This window comes from Carassius gibelio, chromosome B22, assembly GCF_023724105.1.
Source record: "Carassius gibelio isolate Cgi1373 ecotype wild population from Czech Republic chromosome B22, carGib1.2-hapl.c, whole genome shotgun sequence".
Classification (NCBI taxonomy): domain Eukaryota; kingdom Metazoa; phylum Chordata; class Actinopteri; order Cypriniformes; family Cyprinidae; genus Carassius; species Carassius gibelio.
In genome coordinates, this window is record NC_068417.1 from 35,257,078 (window position 1) to 35,277,663 (window position 20,586).

The 20,586-nt window shown below is 37.9% G+C and overlaps 1 protein-coding gene across 4 annotated transcripts in view; it reads right to left on the minus strand.

The window, feature by feature from the left end:
• atp11b (ATPase phospholipid transporting 11B (putative)) overlaps positions 1–20,311 on the minus strand; it is a 43,085-nt gene extending 22,774 nt beyond the window's left edge. Inside the window, exons 1-17 of one of the 4 annotated variants that reach the window (XM_052589839.1) lie at positions 19,912–20,311; positions 9,945–10,061; positions 9,722–9,811; positions 8,291–8,371; positions 8,070–8,177; positions 7,823–7,951; positions 5,974–6,077; positions 5,799–5,846; positions 4,963–5,027; positions 4,696–4,777; positions 4,470–4,620; positions 4,157–4,354; positions 3,906–4,064; positions 2,478–2,653; positions 2,332–2,400; positions 2,180–2,253; positions 1,990–2,093 (exon numbers count right to left, since the gene is read on the minus strand). In XM_052589839.1, the coding sequence (XP_052445799.1) occupies positions 1,990–2,093; positions 2,180–2,253; positions 2,332–2,400; positions 2,478–2,653; positions 3,906–4,064; positions 4,157–4,354; positions 4,470–4,620; positions 4,696–4,777; positions 4,963–5,027; positions 5,799–5,846; positions 5,974–6,077; positions 7,823–7,951; positions 8,070–8,177; positions 8,291–8,371; positions 9,722–9,811; positions 9,945–10,061; positions 19,912–19,938 (1,782 nt within the window). In that variant the 5' untranslated portion in view covers positions 19,939–20,311. The remainder of the gene's footprint in view (positions 1–1,989; positions 2,094–2,179; positions 2,254–2,331; positions 2,401–2,477; positions 2,654–3,905; positions 4,065–4,156; positions 4,355–4,469; positions 4,621–4,695; positions 4,778–4,962; positions 5,028–5,798; positions 5,847–5,973; positions 6,078–7,822; positions 7,952–8,069; positions 8,178–8,290; positions 8,372–9,721; positions 9,812–9,944; positions 10,062–19,911) is intronic. The other 3 variants (XM_052589840.1, XM_052589838.1, XM_052589841.1) reach the window with 3 other exon arrangements.
• Between the last annotated feature and the right edge of the window lie 275 nt (positions 20,312–20,586).

A 20,586-nucleotide genomic window follows, 5' to 3' on the forward strand; every position in this document is an offset into this window, starting at 1 on the left:
CCGATATATCGGCCGATATTTGTCTTCTTTTCCCAAATATCGGCATCGATAAGTTTTTCTGCATTGGCCGATGTGTTCGAGCACACACAGTGCTCACACTCTCTCTCTTGTTCACCATCGTCTTTAACAGTTCTGTCTAACACGGATAGAAGTCTGTGTAATAATCTGATATTAATGTATACAGAAAGAATTATAATGATTGCTTTTATATTAACATTATTAATGTTTGCCTATCAGTAATAGAAATGCAAACATTATAATACTTTCTCATTTGCCGTCAGCATTAAGCAAATATGCATTTATATAATTCAAACAAATCTTTGAATGACTAGGGAACATAATTTCACAAACATTGCAAACTTAGTCGAATCCAGCTAAAGTGTGCATTTTTTACCCAGCATGATCATGTGTTCTCAGTCCATGTGAACTGAAGGCTTTAAACTATAAACTCGCGATTTCAAATTATACTGCACTTTATGCATTTGCCCACTGTCATATTCATGTCATATTCACGGTGTGCTGTAAAATGAGTGTTACCCTGGCTTTATTTGAAAAACATGATTCCCAGTGCACACAAACTTCCCAGAATACGGAGTCCCCTGTTGGTTACAGTGTTTACTTTCTTTTTAATTATATTTTATTTAAATATTTGTGAAAAATACTGTCATCTAAAGAATAAGCATGTTTCTTTTACACATTTATTTTTTAATCTATTGTAAAATTATTTCAAATTTCTTAAATATTAATAATGATAATTGTAACAAATCATATCGCTTTATATCAGCTTTCCAGTATTGGCTGTCCAAAAACACATATCGGTCAACCACTAGTCTTTACGATATTCTGGTGCTGAGTTCATGAAATATTCTTCCTAATATTCTCAGTAACTTCTCATCATTTTCTAACTTAATAAAGTTAAGAATATTTTATGCTTTTTAAAACATTTAGGAATGCTATTTTTGTTTTCTTAAGATTGTTCTAAAGAAAAACCTAAGAAGAACTCCAATTTTAAATTTGACCTAACATTAATGGGATACCTACTAACTTCTCAAATCTCCAGATGTAAAAGTTTACTGAGTTTATTGGGTACAAATGAAGACAAATATTAATCATTACAACATAACACTAGCTACAAGTTAATCCAATACATGTGACTTTTGCTAAATTTAGCACTGTCAAAATGTATGCGTTAATGCAGGCTATTAATAAAAAGAAATATATTTAACACAGTTAATGCGGGGTGTGGTGCTAGGTTTGGACTAATAAAACCTACTCACAACTGGTGCTTCTGTCTTGTTTTTATCTTGACAACAAGTGCATTTATTTGGACGGAGAAAGTCTTTACGACCACATTAAACCGGAGACTTTTCAGACACACACACTACACTTTGCCTCAATGACAGGCACAAGTCAAACGAATGCAGAAATCATACAAGTGACCAAGAGCTTTAGCAGAAAAAAGGATTTTATTTTACTTTAGCTTTAGGATTCATCTATATTTGTTTGAAAAATTAATTCAATTTCTGTATATTTTCTACTTGCTGAAGGACACCGGTAACTAAATATGACATTATAGTAGATAACTAAAACTCATGTTCTTAAGAATGAATCTGATTTTTTTCAAGAATTTCACATTTTTACAGACCTCTTACAACTTAATCCTAAGAAAATGGTTTCTTAACAAGAATTTCAGGTCTACGGCCCCTGGTCTTGAGATACAGTAAAACTCAATCCCGCCTTCAAATATAAGTCTATGTGATTTAAAAAAAAAAAAAAAAAAAAACTTAATTGTCTGATTGAAAATGACCAAAATGCAGCTTTGAGGAAAATAAAACTGTATTTCTCCCCATGCCGCAAAATCCGGTGTGGATGAGTGTGGACTGATTACTTTGGTCCATTTTACCACTTATGAGCACCAGTGAAGCTTCAAGCACCACTAACTAGAGTGAACTAGTATGCAGGCATGTCAACATGATGTAGAGAGCTCACCAGAGCAAACTCATCCACGTGGACTCTGGTTTTATCGATTTCCCCACTCGTGGCGTAGGGAAGAATGGCTGATTCGGCTCCTTTTGTGAATAGCACCTTTTCACCTAAAGAGAGACAGAATGATATTAGATAACTCCTCAAGTGCTGCGGTTCAGTCATAAACAGCACACGTGTGATCAGAGACACCTGCCTGAGGGCTTCTGGAGAATCACACTCATTCTTCTGCGGTTAGCGTCAAACTCCAGAACGTGGAGGAGTTTGTATCTGCGGGCGGAAAGACAGCTGTTAAACAGACAACTCTGAACGCTAAACAACTTTAAAATACGTGAAAGTGTGATGTACTTCTCTGCTTTTCCAAATGTTTTAATCTCCATGGTTTCTCCATGGCTTCCTATAAATGTGACGCCCATCCTGCAGTCAAAAAAAGATTCAAAAGATTAGATTTGGCACCACTGACAGCAGAAATCCACAGTAGAAGCTAAGCTGACCTCTTGGTAGCTTCCACTAGAGCTTTCTCATCAGGAGACGAGGCGTAATACTCCATCTGAGGAGAGAAGCCGTTGGCACGAGAGAAGGGGTCTCCTGGCCCATCCGTTTGATCATAACTGATCTGAACCGTGTGACACAGTGAGACGGCTTTCAGGAACAACTCCTCCTCCCTGCTCTGAAAGATGAACACACAAAATAATACTGTCACATTCTGATTAAAACATGAAGAATGTCACCACTCACATGTTTATCATGTATCACAAAAAACTATAAAAACTAAAATATCAGGTACAAATATTGCAATTTAATAATTAATGCCATCATAATTTAGCACAGACTAGTGTTATTTTAGTATCATAGAGATATCATTCTATTTTTTTTATATATATTTCAAAGTATGTAGATTTTAGCTATTTTTTATTTTTATTTTATTGTTTTTGTAATTTTTTGTAATTCTTATCATATGTTTTAGCTATTTTAGTACAATTCAATTAAAATGAAAAATGAGAAATGCCTTGGCAACAGACTGAAGGAGTTAATTTTAAATCTTTAAAAATCTTTTTTATTTTTAAATGGCATAACCGTATGATCAATAAAGTTGAACACTGGTATGAATTCTCTAAAATGACTCGTCCACATAAAACTAAACAAAACCACATTGCCTCCATCTCCCAGTCCACATTCTGTGGCTAGTGACAACAAATCTGAATGACCTAATGTTAAAATAAACTCATATATTAGTACATTGTGTGAAAAAACGAGTAAGTTCAAAATTTTGTGAAAATGGCTGGTTCTATAACAAGCTTTTGCCAAAAATGTCAGTCTCTCCAAATAAGCTAGGAATCCATTTCCACAAAAAAAAAAAAAAAAAAGAAATAAAAAGAAATTTGGTGGATATCAACTACAGATGCTTCAGACAAAAACTGTTGAAAGAATTTGAATTAATTTAACCCTTGAAGCCCTGAGGGCATTTTTGCCTCACTGAAGTAGATTTCTGAGTGACAAACTTGAAGACTGTAGCAAGGAGAGTCAAAATGTTGGTATCGTTTGATAGAAAACTTTCAGCATTTTCAGGGGAAAATATTTTATTTGCAAATTTTCTGCTGAGAAATAGCTGATAAAATGTAAGAAAAATAAAAGGGTTCAAGAGAAATTGGTCATTTCGGTCCTACTTGACATTCAATGCCTCCGGACAGAAATAAGGTAGGAAGAAAATTATTTTCTTACGATGTTCCCCAGCATGTTAGCTGTATTCGTTTCAAAGTTTGTGATGATAGCATAAAGTATCCAAAAGTTACAGTATTTTGTAACAAAATAGGCCTTTTTGTTTAGCTCTTTAATCCCAGAAGGCATTGTAAAAACGGTTGTCTACGGCATGGACCAAGACCAAATCCCCTATCTTCCCAAACTGTGAAAATGGACCTTACCACACAAGGCACCGATCCATCTGGAGAGTCTTCTGTCATTCCTTCAGGGACGAGCTTCCCGTTGATCTCCTGGTATTTGATTCCATTGATAGAACACTCCCTAAACTGCATCTCGTTCTCAGTGAGGGTTCCCGTTTTGTCTGTGAAAACGTACTCCACCTGCGGCCGCAAAATTAGCATAGATTTACTCATGACCAACAGTATTACACCTGGGGAACCAGTTGTAATCACACACACACACACACACACACCTGTCCCAACTCCTCGTTGAGGTCTGATGTGTTGACCTGAGCCTTCTGGTCGCTCTCTTCATGGTACAGGTCCAAGTCCCAGCCAATGAAAAAAGAGCCCAGAAACTTCTGCATCTCAACGGTCACGTACAGCGAGATGGGGATTATGAAGTTGTACAACACCAGGAAAGCCAGGAAGTCCGAAATGAACTTCAGAATCTGCAAGGAGAAAATCACCAGTGGTCTTAACGGATCCTGCTAGATTTTGGGCCAATCAAAGAGCCACCAGGTGTCGCAGAGTATGACTTTTCTAATGATAAATAAATGAGGTAACCTGACTGCTGTTTCTCTCCTGATCGGTCTTCTGATTGTAAAACGGCTCGTCCCACTTGTTCTCTGCCTGCCAGGCGTACTTCAAAATGGTGCTGAGGATGGCTTCGAACAGCAGAATGCCCAAGTAGATGATGAGAAACGTGTTCATGGATCTGCACAAGAGACGAGAGAGACGATGTGGTTAAATGGGAAGCAAACGGTGGAAATGGAAATGACAAAAGACGTACTTCTCTACTGCAGAGCGTTTCTGGGATTTGCACTTGTAGTTCAGAGCCATCTTGGACTCCATGCCCGTATAAACCGCCACACCTGCAGGACACCACACCAGTCATACTCAACCAGTCACATCATTCTGGTGAACCATTAAAAACACAAACTGTTTTGGGAGTAAAGTGCAGTCATAAGTTGTGTAAGAAGCTAATAAGTAAATAAGGTCCATTCTGAATTCACACTGATTTCTAAAGACTTCAAATAAAATGGTGTGAATGCCATACCAAATATTTCTTTGGTGTTTTTTAATCTTGCTCCTCGAAGCAGGAGGTTCTCTGGTCCTAAGGGTCTAAAAAAAGAATAACCAAAATATATAAATAAACAATCAAATAAACGTTAAAGATTTAACGAAGGGCCAGATTTAATTCCAAAACGGCACCGAAGGGAGGGAAAGAAATCTGTGATTGATTTACTAACAGTTCACACATTAAAGAACACAGACGCAGACAGATCATTTGCATAATGACCAGCACAGTATCTCAAGAGCAGCACAAATTATCATCTGCTATAAGACATGCTTTTGGGACTTGAATAATGGCGCTTATCCACTGCATGGTACTGTACGTCATGGTACGGGCTCGGTACGGTTCACTTCTGAGGGGTTTTCCACTGGGTACAGTATCTGGTACCTGCTACTTTTATAGTACCTCCTCGGTTGAGATTCCAAGTGGACCGTACCATTACCAAAATTCCAGCGAGAGTTTGATGGGGCGACGTTGAATGAAAAAGGCTTTTTTGGGAAGTCGCGGCAGTAAAGGTGGCGCAACATGAATCCTGCCCACTCTAAAGCAATTTGGGATGTGCTGGAATGGGGGATTCACATCATGGATGTGCAGCCGACAAATCTGCAGCAACTGTGTGATGCTATCATGTGAATATGAAACAAAATCTCTGAGAAATGTTTCCAACACCCTGATGAATCTATATCATGAAGAATTAAGGCAGTGTACATAATAAAAGTGGCCAGTGAGTGAGTGAGTGAGTATATATATATGAAATAGAGAGAGAGAGAGAGAGAGAGTGAAAACCATAGTAATGTCAGATTTTAAGCTGGTCGTACCTGACTATCTCCTCTCCTTGTTGGGTTACTGTTATTCTTCCCACAAACCTGAGAAGAGAGAAGGTGCTGCGTCAGGACTTTCAGAGCTGATACTAGCATCAAATGGAGTGTGGTTGAGCTGCAGTGTAAAACAGTGTTTGAGGAGGATTTGGGTGGATCTGCGTCTGTAAGGTACCTGTATAAGTCTGCCTCGGGCTGCTGGCACTCCACCACGGCCTGCAGAGACTCCAGCCGCGACACCGACTGTGATACGGCCGTTTCTGGCATCGCATAGTGCGTCTGCACATCAGCATTCAGAGTTACAGTCTGACACATCTCACTTCTTACTTCATAACATGTTATTACATTGCTTAGTACAACACTATACAGTTGACATGTATCACATCGTCAAATAAAATACGATATCTGGATATTAAACACTTTTACTAATGCATCTCATTATCCAGACACAAACAGAGAAGTTGTGTTTTTTTTCTCCATTGAGCAGTATTTGTGAAGTGTTAAAACACTGGGGGGTGATAAGAAAATATCAATATAATGAAATGAAGAAAAAACAACAACAACAACAAAAAGTGAACCTGAAACAAAAAACATTACTGTGCAACATGGTGATGAAAAACGTATTGTTTGCACGTGTTTTAAGCACTGCTGTTTAAAACCAAGGGAACTGCCATCAGTGGCGAAGGAGAACTCATTTCACTAGGGACTACTTGTCAAATAAACACTTGTATGGGTCAAAATGCCCATCCCTGCAAGTATCCTCTTAAACACAGTAATTTAAGTCTTAGGTGAAAGCAAACAGCTGAGAAAGAAAACACATGTAGCAGTATTTGAGCCGGGCAGCTCTTAAAGTGACAGCGCTCTAATATCCATGCTTTCTGGCATTAATCCAACAACAAAAGAGAAATAATCTCTAACTGCTCTTGACTAAATCACTTTTGTTACTTTAAGAAGAAAAATAAATGTAAATTTACACAGTGAAGAACATGCATTGTTTTTATACATTTTATTTCTTTACACAATGTATGTAGCATTTCTTATTTGTTCTAATATCGTTTTTCCCCCTATTTTTTAGTATTGCTTTTATTGTTAGTTTCTTATTCTTAATCACTGACTATTTGTATTGAGTGTGCTAGAGTTTTTTTTTTTAATTTAGGCTAGTTTTTTCAAACATTGCAATGGAACACCTTAACTACAGTACAAGGAGAAAATTATATAAAGAAACTAAAGAAAAAAAACCTCAAAATAATATTTTAGAAAGAATCTCAAATCTCCAAGTAATAAGTCTCTAAATAATAGATCCGAATGATGTCTAAATGACCTTTAAACAGACAAACTGTTTCATCTATTTCTTAAGAGGCATTTATCATTGTTCTGCAATTTCTGATGGGGGAAATGGAGTCATTTTAATAAGAATGCACACAACTGGGAACTTCACACGAGGGTGAACAATCCTCACACACACTTGGCAACTGGCTTTCACAATGATTCACCACACTGACCAACACAAGGCGGTTTTGGTTTAAAACGGACTTCTGTGTGAGCAACACAAATGCCAATACGCAATGGACATTTTTCTGCCCAAAAATTTGCTTACATTATTATTTAAATGATCCATTGACAAATGAAATGTTATTTTTTTTAAAATCTTTTTTTAACAAGCGTTTTATTTAAATTCTAAAGCTTCTCCATCACACGATTTGGACAGCCTTTTCCTTCTAAACTGAAGCCCTTTCTGACGACTCAATATTTATATACTCCATATTAAAGCATGTCTAATCCAGACATTACTCAGCGTTTCTTGAGGTAATTCACTCAGTGAGATTGCTTCTCGCTGCACATTTGTCACAAGCTCAGGGAGGTAAACGTGACAGCAGCGCTCAGTGGAGGGCCAGTTCCACAAAATACACTCAGAGTACAGTCCCACAAGCCTTCAGCACACACAGAAAGTCACAATGTCACATGTTTATTCAGTAAGCGCTCTGAGAGACTCAGTTAGATGCTGTTGTTTGAGCAGAAAGCACCTTCAGGTTAGTCTCTCCGTCCAGGCTGGCAGTGGTGATGTGGCACGTTCCCTCGGCCCGATCGGATGATAACAGCACCAGATCGGCAGGAAACGTCTCATCTTTGGCTACTCTCACTATATCACCCACCTAGGAGAACACCGGAGGAACATCACGTGACATGAACTGCTGAAACGGCACATCCTTTCTACGATTCGGAAGTGTTTCTAATATCTGAAAGCATCTGTTGTTGTTGGCTGACACTCACTCTGATGTTCTTGGATCGGGTTTGGACCAGACTGCCGCTGCGCACCACAAACACAGGTGCTCCGTTCACTTCATTGTCAGCTTTGTGCCGCAGCCAGTCTTCATATCCCTGTATTTGGGAGCGGGACAACTTAGCGGTTATTCGCCAATCAAACTGGCACAACACTGCGTACACGTCATGATCCATGAAAATGAGCAGCCAAAACACGCTCGCACGCTCACCTGTTTGATGGCAGTTACTGTGATGACGAAAAACAGGGGAAGTCCACTAGTTATAGGGGAAGTGGGGGTGTCTATCATTAACTGGAAGGGAGAGAAAGGGTCTGGTTAGAAACAGGACAGACCTGTAGTATACGCTGTCATATACTGCCTTTAACCCCCATGGACATACATCACTCCTTGAAAAAACAAGGAGACATGCTTAATCAAGAAGCTTTTTATGATAGATGGATGCACTTTTCTGCTTCAAAATCTCGAGCGCCTCTCACTGCTATTATAAAGCTTGAAAGATACGGGTCATTCTTTAATATCATTCTGATTGCATTGATCTGAGAGAAGAAAGCCATCTACACATAGAGCGGCTGTCCAGCCGTTTCAGCAGGAATCCGTGCAATTGAGAGTGAATTCAGAGCATAATATAATGAGTTACTTAACTCAAGCTTGATTTCATGCAGTTGGGATGATATCACCAGCAATATGTGGTCATTGATTGTTGTTGAGTTGTACTTTAACACGACTAAGGTGTTTGTAGTGAACAAAATCTTTACTTAAAGGAACCCTTTTCCAACAGTGATGTTGCTGAACTTGTATTATTTTTTCAAGCCAAGGTTTACGGAGCTAAAATAGTCTCAAAATATAATTTACAAAATACGATCCACAAAAAGGTTGAAATATTTGCAAACAGCAATTCTCAAACTAATTACTAGGGTTGGGTACCAACACGGTACTTTTAAGGGAACCGACCGAATTGCATTGGTACTACGGAGTACCAATTCGCATTAAATAAATCAGTGTTGAAGCACGCATGACACTCGCAGTGATTTTCGACCTCTACGGCATGAACAAAAACTTTATCTCAGTTTTCTATCAAATTTAAATTAAACTAACTGTTTTATTTCAAAACAATGCAATTTTTCTTCCGTGTATTCGTTTCAACCGTAAACCTCAGTTTATTTGCTAAAAAATAAAAGGGATTAATTTGAAAATAAATGTTTAATTTCTTCATTTGATTTTCAGAAGAATTCAAACAAAAGTTTTCTGGCGAAAAAGAAATAAAAAGTTTGTAGGACCCAAATGCTCAAATTGTTGTAATTGAGACTTTTGGACTAAATTTTTCACTGAAATAAATGTTTTTGTAAATATACAGAGAGTAAATTACCGAATAAAGGTACCATTGGATACCTGCACTGAAATTCAGGTACCCGATACCGATATCGTATTGGTTAAAATGTGAACGGTACCCAACCCTACTCATTAACTCAATCATATTCACTAAATATTATGAATCTGAATTAGATTACGAGTTTGTGAACTGCTGTTTCGAATGTGAATTAGCCTACAGATTCCTTTTCAGAATTAATTTTGAGACTCATTTCGGTCTCCAAGTACACACTCAGCTGAGAGCTGGGAAACAAAAGGACGATCTGGGCTTACCTGAACCAAGAAGATAATGAGAAAATAAAAATTGGCGATTCTTCTGAACTGCTCAAACAAATTCTTGGGGATGAAGTTCCATATGGTGTACTAAAAAGAGAAAGCAAAACAGCGTGGATGATTTCACTGCCAAATTCTCCACAGGAGCAGGGAAACACATGCACACGTGATCTCTATTTCTTGACCTTTTCACATTGGAGCTCTCAGAAGAATCTGCTCTTACCTTGGAGGAAATGATCCTGTTGTCGGCAAACCTCTGAGGAATATAATGGCCGTGCTGTGGGAACTTGTTTGCTATGTAAACTGTGCGTGTGTCACTCTGATGGGGAGGGTCGAAGCCCTGGAAGAGATGAGGAGAGACGGGTCAGTCCGTGTGACAGACAGACAGGCCAGAGACATCAACGACTGCGGTTTAATATCTCACCTAATATCATACTAGCTAGTGGTGAAACAGTGACAGAATCTTAAAGCTTAGGAAAAGAGTACGCTGAAGAAGCCGAGAGTCTGATGGGATGGCATAACACTGCCAAAATCATTATTAATGCAGTTAGTGTGCAGCACACAATTCATTACGAGAGGCACTTTCACAGCACATGAGAGCTAAATCACTTACTATTGAACTCCTAGTGCTTTCTGACTTACTTTATCGGTCTGCTGGCCAGAAGCACATACTTCATGTGAATGAGTGTGTGATAATCAGAAGCCAGATTCACAGAAATATCTCAAAATAGGGCTTGGCGATGTGGCCAAAAAATAATCCCAATTAAACGCTTAATATCAACTGAAGTCGATATTGATAATTATCATGCTAAACTTCAAATCTTTATTTATAAAAAATAAATATATTGGGGGGAAAAAATTAACCTAATTTTGATGGTGAAATTTAATGATTCTGACTTGGTTTTATTCAAATTTATTTTTTTTTATACAAAAAAAAATGGTTTTTAGGTAGTAATATGAAAAAAAAAATCTCAGTATAAATGCACAAACATTTATCAACTTAATCACAAAATGCTGTAATTATATTTTTCTGGATTTAAATGTATGCATGAAGGCTATTTTCTGGCTATTTATGATGATTTTCAAAAACATTAATTTCAGGAATTCCATTTTTGGTTCTGTCTTCAAAAGATCTGAAACTCCAGTCATTTCAACAGAAATACACCCAACAGAGTTTTGCATGAGGTGAGGGCAGAAAGGTTCCCCACACTGAATCCACACGTTTTAGTTGGTCACAGTGTTGACCAACAGGAAGAAGCTTGGTTTGAAAGTGACTTCCACGTGAACTGTACTGTCTAGACTATTGGAAACAAAATAAAAAAAAATAAAAAATACTAGCAGGAAACCTTTCTAAATTCAGTCCCAGATTCCTGGAGAGGAATTTCCTCACATTTAAGACTTAATGGCTTTGGTTTGTGGAACATGTGATTCAGGCTCTTTGCATAGACACAAAATCTCACTCAACCTAGTGCTTTAAGCAAATGTTTCTGCAGCAGCACACTGGAAATATTCTCTCTTTGCTGTGCAGAGCGTCTTCCATTGACTCTCGTCCAGAGGAGGCTGGGAAATCTCCTTCCTGTCTGTCACATGGCCACGTCACTCAGCCTCCAGTGCCAACACATGCGTTCAATTACAGTCTGAATCTTTTGACTGAACCGTGTCTTTCCATCCCATTTCCCCTCTGCACTTTCCAAGAGTAAGACGCTGGAATTCATTCTGTGGGCTGCTTTTTCAAAACAGATATTTTGAAGAACCAAAAGTGAAACCATCCCAAAAAACAAACAGCGGGATATCCGACACAGAACCTGGTCTATATTGTGCAAAACTCAAACAATGTCTGTGCCGCATGACTCTTTTCTTTCAGTTGTGTGTTAATAGCAATTGTGTGTGTGTGTGTGTGTGTGTGCTAATAATCCACATTATAGAGATAATGAAACCCGGACTGTTATAATACAGCACAACAGCAGAATGAGGCGGCTAATCAAGTATATCAAATCAATCGGAGAACAAGTGATTACGTATCTCTTCTCAGAGCTGATCTTTACACAGAAAAGCTTGTAAATATCCGCTGAGGTGACCAAAGCAGAGCACCAAATCAATCTGAGGCACAGCTGCGTGACTCTTCCCTTTGCAGCTGCATGGCTAAATTTACTGTTCATTCAGACTTATTTAACAAAGGCAGTTTGAGGGGGCGCTCATCTGCTCTGCATATTTTATAATAGTCTGTGTCTTTCACTGTGAAGAATGAGTCTGCCGCTCCACTAAAGCACCTTTAATTAAACATTCATTTGGGAAGCGGCAGCTAATGAGATCAACGGTCAGGAAGGCCATCACTGACTCATAGCTACTTCCTTATCCTGGAGTGACCCGGCTCAAAAGAGCTCCTAAACATCAGCATCTCACACACTCACAGCAGCTTACTTGGAAAAGCACAAAGGATGAATGAAAAACTGAAAAACTTTTGATGATGAAATTAACATACAGAAGCACTGATATTGAGAAGAAGAAAAAAAACAGAATTGAGTGGATCTAGTTAATGGGGTGCCTCAGGGCTCAGTTCTTGGACCACTTCTCTTTTCTGTCTACATGGCTTCACTAGGTTCTGTCATTCAGAAACATGGCTTTTCATACCACTGCTATGCTGATGGCACTCAACTCTAGATCTCATTCCATCCTGATGATCCGTTCTATAGCTGCTTGCATCTCAGCTTGTCTAACAGACATTTCTTGCTGGATGAAGAACCATCACATTCAACTCAACCCTGTCAATACAAAACTTCTTGTGGTTTCAACTAACCCATTACTTCATCACAACTTTCACCATTCAGCTTGGCAAATCAACCATAACTCCTTCAAAAACAGCCAGGAACCTTGGAGTTGTGGTTGATGATCAGGAACTTGAGATTCGAACATCAGGAAGACCAGGCCTTTTCTTTCATGCTTCACAACTCCTTGTTCTGCTCTCTACAACTAATCCAAGATGTGGACGCAAGATTAGTCTTTAACAAGTTGAAAAGAACATCAACTGTTCATCAATTTGTACTGGCTAATAGCTGATCGTATAAATTTCAAGTCTCTGATGCTTGCCTTCAAAACCACCTCTGGCTCTAGAGCCCTTTACCAAAAATCTTCTTGTATTCTTACTTTTTTTCTTGTCTTTTTTATAAAAAAAAAATATAACTTGCCACATGTACGGCGTTAGGCTTACCAAGACTTGTCATAGCACATATTATTGGTTTTGTTTTTGTCATAGCACATATTGTTGGTTGTTTTGATTGTATGTTGCTTTGGAAAAAAAAAGTGACTGCTAAAGGACTTAATGTAAATGTAATACAAATGATGATAAATCATATGGTATTGCCAGAATACATGTCATTCTCTATATAATTAGACTCTCATGGAGAAATCCAGATGGCCAAGTGAACACATCACAAAAAAAAAATACTTAAGTCTAAGATATGTCAACTGCAATTGCAAATTTAGTTATTAATTAAAGTCACCATTCCCAAAAGTAATCACTTTCTTGGTTATTAGTGTTGAGAAGGAGTCGTTTCCTTCGCTAAATGTAGAGTTGAGAGGTTACTCGGCACAACATCTTATTCAGTCTTTCATGTGGAAATGCTCTGAAGATGGAAAACATGTATTTTGGTTTTGACAAATACTAGTTTTGCATCTATAGGGACAATGCCAATTTTTTTAACAGTTGATTGATTAATCATTGTACTTGGTACTAGTTGCGATATTGCAGCAAAAAAACTAATAAGCTACTGAGAACACACCTTCATCTAAATAATTAAAAATGAATAAATATTAAATGAAAACAACCACTGATCATAAGTAAACACTGTTGTTCATGTAATTACTCAAGCAAACAGAGAGTGGTTTGCTCACTTGTGTTATTTGATTGATATAATGACAGTCTATAGACTGTGCACTTTATCGGTGACCTTAGTCTCCAAAGTATAGTTTCCGATTCATTTTTCTCATTAAAAAAGTCTCCAGGAGAAAGTTAAAAGCTACAGACCAAACCAACCAGAAGTAAATCATCACAAACTCTGATTTGAAAGCAAAAAAAAAAAAAAAAAAAGGATTAGGCAACATGACTACATACTTAATGGCTTTAACAATCCCACGAAGCCTTTTGAATGACAATTAAAAATGATGAAGAAGGTAAATTAAAGTATAAAGTTAAAGATGTTACATTTTAAGATGTATCAAAACGCTGTCTAGAATAAAGCTGTTTTTACTGTATTCATCATCAAATTACCATAGTCTTGGTGAGAATAAGCTACTTTTCAAAAAATTTAATAAAAAATAAAATTATTATTATTATTTATTCCAGATTTTGACTGTTTGTGTGTATAGAAGCAATACATTTCACATTTATTTCAAAACGCACATAAAATGAATCAAGTGGACTCCATTACGTCATTGGCAGTGATTCATGGTAGTGGGCGCCTGTGAAAGAGTTCTTTTGGCTGTTACGTTGAGATAATGCTGGCCGATGACTTTAACAAAAGCCTAGAACATCGATTATCAACCCTGGAGACAGTAGGTCTGTCTAATTCAGAAGTTATTATTAAAGGGGTCAAATTTTACTGTTCGCTGACGTCCACCTACAAGATTTTTAACATTAAAAACACCATAATTCAGAAGCAGTAGGCTCTTTTCTGTCCTGTTTTCAAGCCCCATCATTGAAACTCACCGATTGGATCGACGTGACTCATTCTAGACTACATAAATCCACTGCTATTGATGGGCTAACTGTTTGTCTGTTTGACAGCCTACATCCTTCATAGATGGATGCTGCTATGATTTAGCCATGATAAAAACACTGTTAATTGTGAGTTGCAACATTACTGTCGGATCCAATATAGCTGACACAGCATTGTCTTTTAGTTTTAATCTCTCTGCAAATCCTCAATCGATTTGTGCCTTGTTTAAAAATGAATCCGCAATAAATGTAAAGACTATTATCCTCTTGTTATCCTCTGAGCCATCTTTATGGTTTTGGTTGCCTGTGTTTGATTCTCTCGTCATTTACAACAAGTGCAAATAGAAACCGATGTTGATCTAATTCTGCAGAGGTGGTTTTTCATCGCACTTTGCGGTCACAGTGAGAAAATTCCAAAAATAAGTCATTTTGGCATAGGGCTGCATGAAAAATCGAGATGAAATGGAAATTGCGATTAGGCAGAAGCTGCTATTGTCAAGCATATCTTTCAGTGAAGCACGGTACTTCTTGAGTTTGTCTCATAATGTTAATTATAATGATGCTATGCTAATCGACATAGGCGTTATCACTGCGCAGAATACTATGAAGCCACATCATCTCACAGAAGGATTTATTTCAAACACTCGGCTTACGTCTTATGTAGTGAATTTGGAGGAAAAATGTTTTTTTAATGTGGTAATTTCACCTGCTTTCAGATGGAGCAGTATTTACTACACAGAGCCGTAGTTCAGTGAAAAACTACATAAACTAGCATAATCGTCTGCTCCATCTGAAAGCATGTGATGATTTACTACTGATCAAAGAACCGGCTTTACTGACCGGATGTGCATGACAATCACATTCGATTAATAGTGCAGCCCTATATGGGTTGCTTGACTTTTGTTTTTAGATTTACAAGAAAATGCTGAGTTCTGAAACTTACAGGCTGCTTTTATCATACAATGATTTCTTACGTGTCAACAGAGCTGGGGTGCGTTTCCCAAAACCATAGTTGATAACCTGTTAGTTGGTTGGCAATGGGAAATTGTATTGCAACCAACAAAGTTACTTAGTTAGCAAATATGGTTTTGGGAAACGCAACCCTGGATGGTAACGGATTATATGTAATCTGGATTACGTAATCAGATCCCGAATATTAAGAACTTGTAATTAGATTAAATGACATTTTAAAAATACTTGTTATCAGACTACACTACAGTCAATATATTTTTTTTTTAATCCCTACTGATGAACTCAATTTTTATTTTAATTATCACTGTCAGTTATTTTACTATATATTACTTTGGATGATGTTTTTCTTTCAATAAAATCCACAAATTGATCGACGTCATCTGATCTTCTTTGACCTGATATATTTTTATCAGAAGTACCCCTGAAATTTTAGTATAAACATTTTAATAATGAAGCATCACATTCGCATGTTCACAGTTCTCATTTTCTCAGATAACCAAATAAAATATTACATTTTTTAAGTAAGTTTTATTTTGACATTTGTTTTGACTGTATTTTTAATTATTAGCTGTCCATTAAACTCATAAATTCTCTGCATAAACTACCTTAATGTAATATAATGTTTAAAGTACTACTAATGTACAAAAACTAATTTGTTGTGAATAACAACAAATGGAATATATTTTCTTACGCTTTCTTACTTTTTATGTCAATATGGTACAACTTTTTTCTATTTCAATCAATGTGAAAACGAGATAGGTCAAAGGTAATCTAAACGTAGCTGATTATATTACCTAAAATGTGTAATGCAATGGATTACGTTACTAACTACAATTTTTCTAGTTGTACAATTTTTGTCATTTAAAATCAATAATGTATTACAATTTGTAAGTAATCGACCCAGTTCTGCATGTCAAAAGATGAAGAAAAATATGATTCAGTTATTCCATGTGGAGAAAAATTGGGTTTTTGCTTCATGCCCTCATTGTTTCTTTCCGTCGGGCTGCTGTTACACTTCAAGATGCAATGCACAAACCCAATATTATGTCACAGCGCAGATGTCCCGCCTGTTTACATTTACATACCTGCTTTGCTTGCACTGATACCTCACCAGACGAGTGCATTTGACCACTGACTCATAAACATCTGGTTTACAGCTATTAAACTTAACAGCCACATCTATTTAAAATACACTCACTGGAACAAATACTACATTAAATATGCATATAGCATACATGAGACATATTGAATAGTGACTGATTGTGAGTCATTGTGAGCTGGAAGCAGCTGGTATGGCAGCGGATGAGTTTGTGTAAGATGACGTTGGCAGCAGAAAAGCAAACAGAATGCAGATCACATTAGGCTTTAGTGCTCTGCCCTGACACAACAAGACACTTCCCATGACTCACTGAAACATGAAGAAACACAGGCAGCCTCGATGAAGCAAGGAAGGAATAAAACACTGAGAGAGAAGGGAATTATTATGCATTAAGGGAAACGTCTCTTATGTTCTGTAACTTACCCATTCAATGCAATAAAACCACAGCTAGATTATTCTCCAGTTCTGAAGGAAAGAGTGGTAGCTTGAGCAAAACTGATGTGGGTGGCTGTTTAGCCCACCTCAAACACTGACGTCATGGGCTCTCCATGTGACCGTTTGTCTCAATGAAACACAGATAGCTCAAGATCATCTACCTGCACCTGCATACTCTTCCGTTCATCGTTTCCCCAAAACATGCAGCATCTCCATAAATCAATCTGCAGGTAAGCCAATACACGGATTTGTAACACGATGCCTGAAATGGAGATTCATATAGAAATCTGCAAACAATGCTTCAAGCCCACATGCTGATGATCCCTGTAGTCATACAACAAAACTAATTAAAGGAATATGAGATGAAATGTGCTAGAAATGTACACACCCTTACGCTATCAGAGATGAGTTTGATTCTTCATCAGATTTGGAGAAATGTAGCATTACTTAACTTGCTCACCAATGACTCCTCTGCAGTGAATAGGAGCCGTCACAATGAGAGTCCAAACAGCTGATACAAACATCACAATAATCCACAGCACTCCACTGGCCTGTTATCATGAAGCTGGATTAGCTGGCTAGCCAGGTAAATTTCAGTTTAGTTTGCACCAATTCCTATGTTTTAAGTACCATGAAAGTGGCTTGGCTTTTAGCTGCGTTCACTGCTATAGTTACTTACGCAAAAAAGTCACTCCCCGAGTTTCTCTTCCTACAAACGAAGGTCCGTATAATGTTGTGATTAGCTGTTCACCACTGATGTCACACATTCAGATGCATGCGCTCCACAAACTCAGGATCAAAGCCTGAGTTGTCAAAGAAAGTTGATCAGTATCATGGTACCAATAAGCCAGATTGGAGTGGTTTGGTCAACTTTAAACTAATCCTGTAACTCTGAATTAGTTCATCTAGCATCATGGTACAGGCCCCGGTCCATCAGTTTACATCATGTGGAGCCCAAAGCTGTGTTTGTAAGAAACAAATCCATCATTACGATGTTTTTAACCTCAAAGTCCATAATACAACATTTCCTCCAGTGAAAAAGTAATCCGGTCTGAATCAGGAGAGAAATCTGCACAGATCAAGCACCATTTAGAAAGCCAAAACAGCTCTAACATAATATGTGGATGAATTTTGACGTGAGAGACAACAGGAGATGGACTTTTTCAATGGAGGAAGCGTTATTATGGACTCACATTTCCCCCAAAAGTGACAGTTTGAAGCCTTGATGGATTCGTTTCTTACAAACATGCAGCTTTTGGCTTCACAAGACATTATCTGATGGACTGGAGCGGTGTGGATTGCTTGTGGATTATTTTGATGTTTTTATCAGCTGTTTGGACTCTCATTCTGACGGCACCCATCCACATCCATTGGTGAGCAAGTGATATAATGCTACATTTCTCCAAATCTGATGAAGAAACAAACTCATACACACCTCAGATGGCATGAGGGTGAATACATTTCCTTTTTTTTCTTTCTTTTGTTTTTGGTAACTATTTCTTTTGGTTCTAGGTTTGTGTAATAACGTGTGTAAGAGAGAGAGGAACTGACAGGGTTGGAAATGAAAAGTGATCACAACACCTGACCTATATTATGCACACACACACACACACACACACACACACACACACACACACACAAAAGAAAACTCACTGGGTGATTGTTTGACGAGAACAATTGCAAAAATACCAAATGAGGGAAGTTCTGAAAACGTTAAGCGCAACACTGCCATTTCAGCTTCGCAGGAAAGCTCCACTATTTCTAAATAAACCGATTACTCAGAACAAGCCCAATTACACAGGGGGAAAGAGCGACACCTGAAAGATGTGAAAAACAGAGATGTGGTTCTGTCACACCACTGTTTCCATCTCCACTAACCAAGTAAGAGTCAAACCCAAGTGTGCAGGCACAGGGTTAGCACAAGTGTGTGAAATGAGACCAGACCTACACACACTTCCTGTGATGAGAAGCCAACAGCATTAGGGCACAACCTTCAGACCAACAAACAAGATAAGACACCTCTACATATAGCTAATCTAATATTATCAGTAAATTACTAAACCAGCTGAGAAGCATGGAAACCATCAAAATAAGGAAATGTCACACTGTAACTATTCATACTTCAATTGAGGAAACAGACCATTTACAAATCAAAGCGTAGCTTTAAAATGAACACAATAGGTGGGGCATAAATTAATTAATTAAAAGAAATGTAAAGTACCTAAAATGCCCATCTTGTTACGTGTTTTTATTTAAGGTTATGAGAGCATTTTATAGTCGTATGATTATAGCTTAACAATAACAATGTAATAAACTACAAAACAGTATGCTCCGGAAATCTTAATAAATGCTTGTTAGAATACATGGTGTGTTAGTTGTTTCAACAAAAACTAAATCATATTAGACAACAAACACTGATATCTGACAGCTATCGATTACAGTTATCATCTAATGATAGATAATTCACTACAGGGGAATTTCGCCTGCATATTTTAGATATTTAAAGCTAAATCTGTTCAAACGAAGCAAGTGAAGTCTCAGCTGAACACAGTCTGTTAGTGAAGTAGCTGTCAAACTTTCTGCAGTAAGTTATTCATAAAGCGCGTGAGGAAAGTCGATTGTGACATTTGTTGCAGGAAAGAAAAAAAAAGATACCGTTACAATTGCCAGTAAGAAGAAAACGAGCAAATCAAGAGACAAAACAAGCTTCCCGCCCTGGACGATTTAAAAACAAAACCGTTAAATTATCTCGTTATTCGTGTTCGCGATGACCTCATACCTGAACACCTGCTATATCAAATAAAACAGATGAAATATTACAACACACAGTTTATTATTAAGCGAAACGCTGCCTTCATTAAATGTAATTTAAGACGTTACGCGTTAGCTTCGCGCTAACTGAATGAGACCGCAACACCAAAACACTGAAGCGAGCAGACTGTGTGTTGATAAAGAGTTGATAAACGTTACCAGCTGCTGTCGGATCCAGCGGATCATCCTGACTCGAGCTAGCGCGGGGAGCTACCTCCGACACGGCATCAACACAACCGCTTCTCTCCGCATTACAGGGCGAGTGAGCCAACGCGAAGAGCCCGGCACAGTCTGAAACTCGAACCCAATGCGGCGGAGCGCGAACGCGGACACAAACACACGCCGACTGCGCTCGACGGAGGAGAATTTTGACTGACTGACAACATCCCGGAAGTGACGTCACTCTGGACCGAGCACACTAACGGCTCAAAGAAGTTGTGTATGTGTCACACGTGTTAACGGTGTGTGTTTGTGTTCCCTCGGGGAACAAATCTAGTTTCTATTGACAGAAATGTAGACAGTAATGCTTCCGAGTCGACACAGGCACCCCGTAATCGTATCTTTAAAGGAAGAGAGCAAAAAAAGAGAGGATCACGTCATCTCCCTCAGGTCCTTTCACTCCCATTTAATTTTCTGTGTGGAGCGATTGAACTGGAACAGCACGGATACCAACAAACATGTTCTGAAATGTATTCATGATTCACGAGGGATAAAATAAGTTAGCAATGAATGACGGCGAGTTAATATTTTCTTAAAAAAAGAAAATAAAAAAGAAAGAAATTGATGCATGCAATTCATTCAAAACTCTTTTGCTAGAATTCCAAATTCTAAATT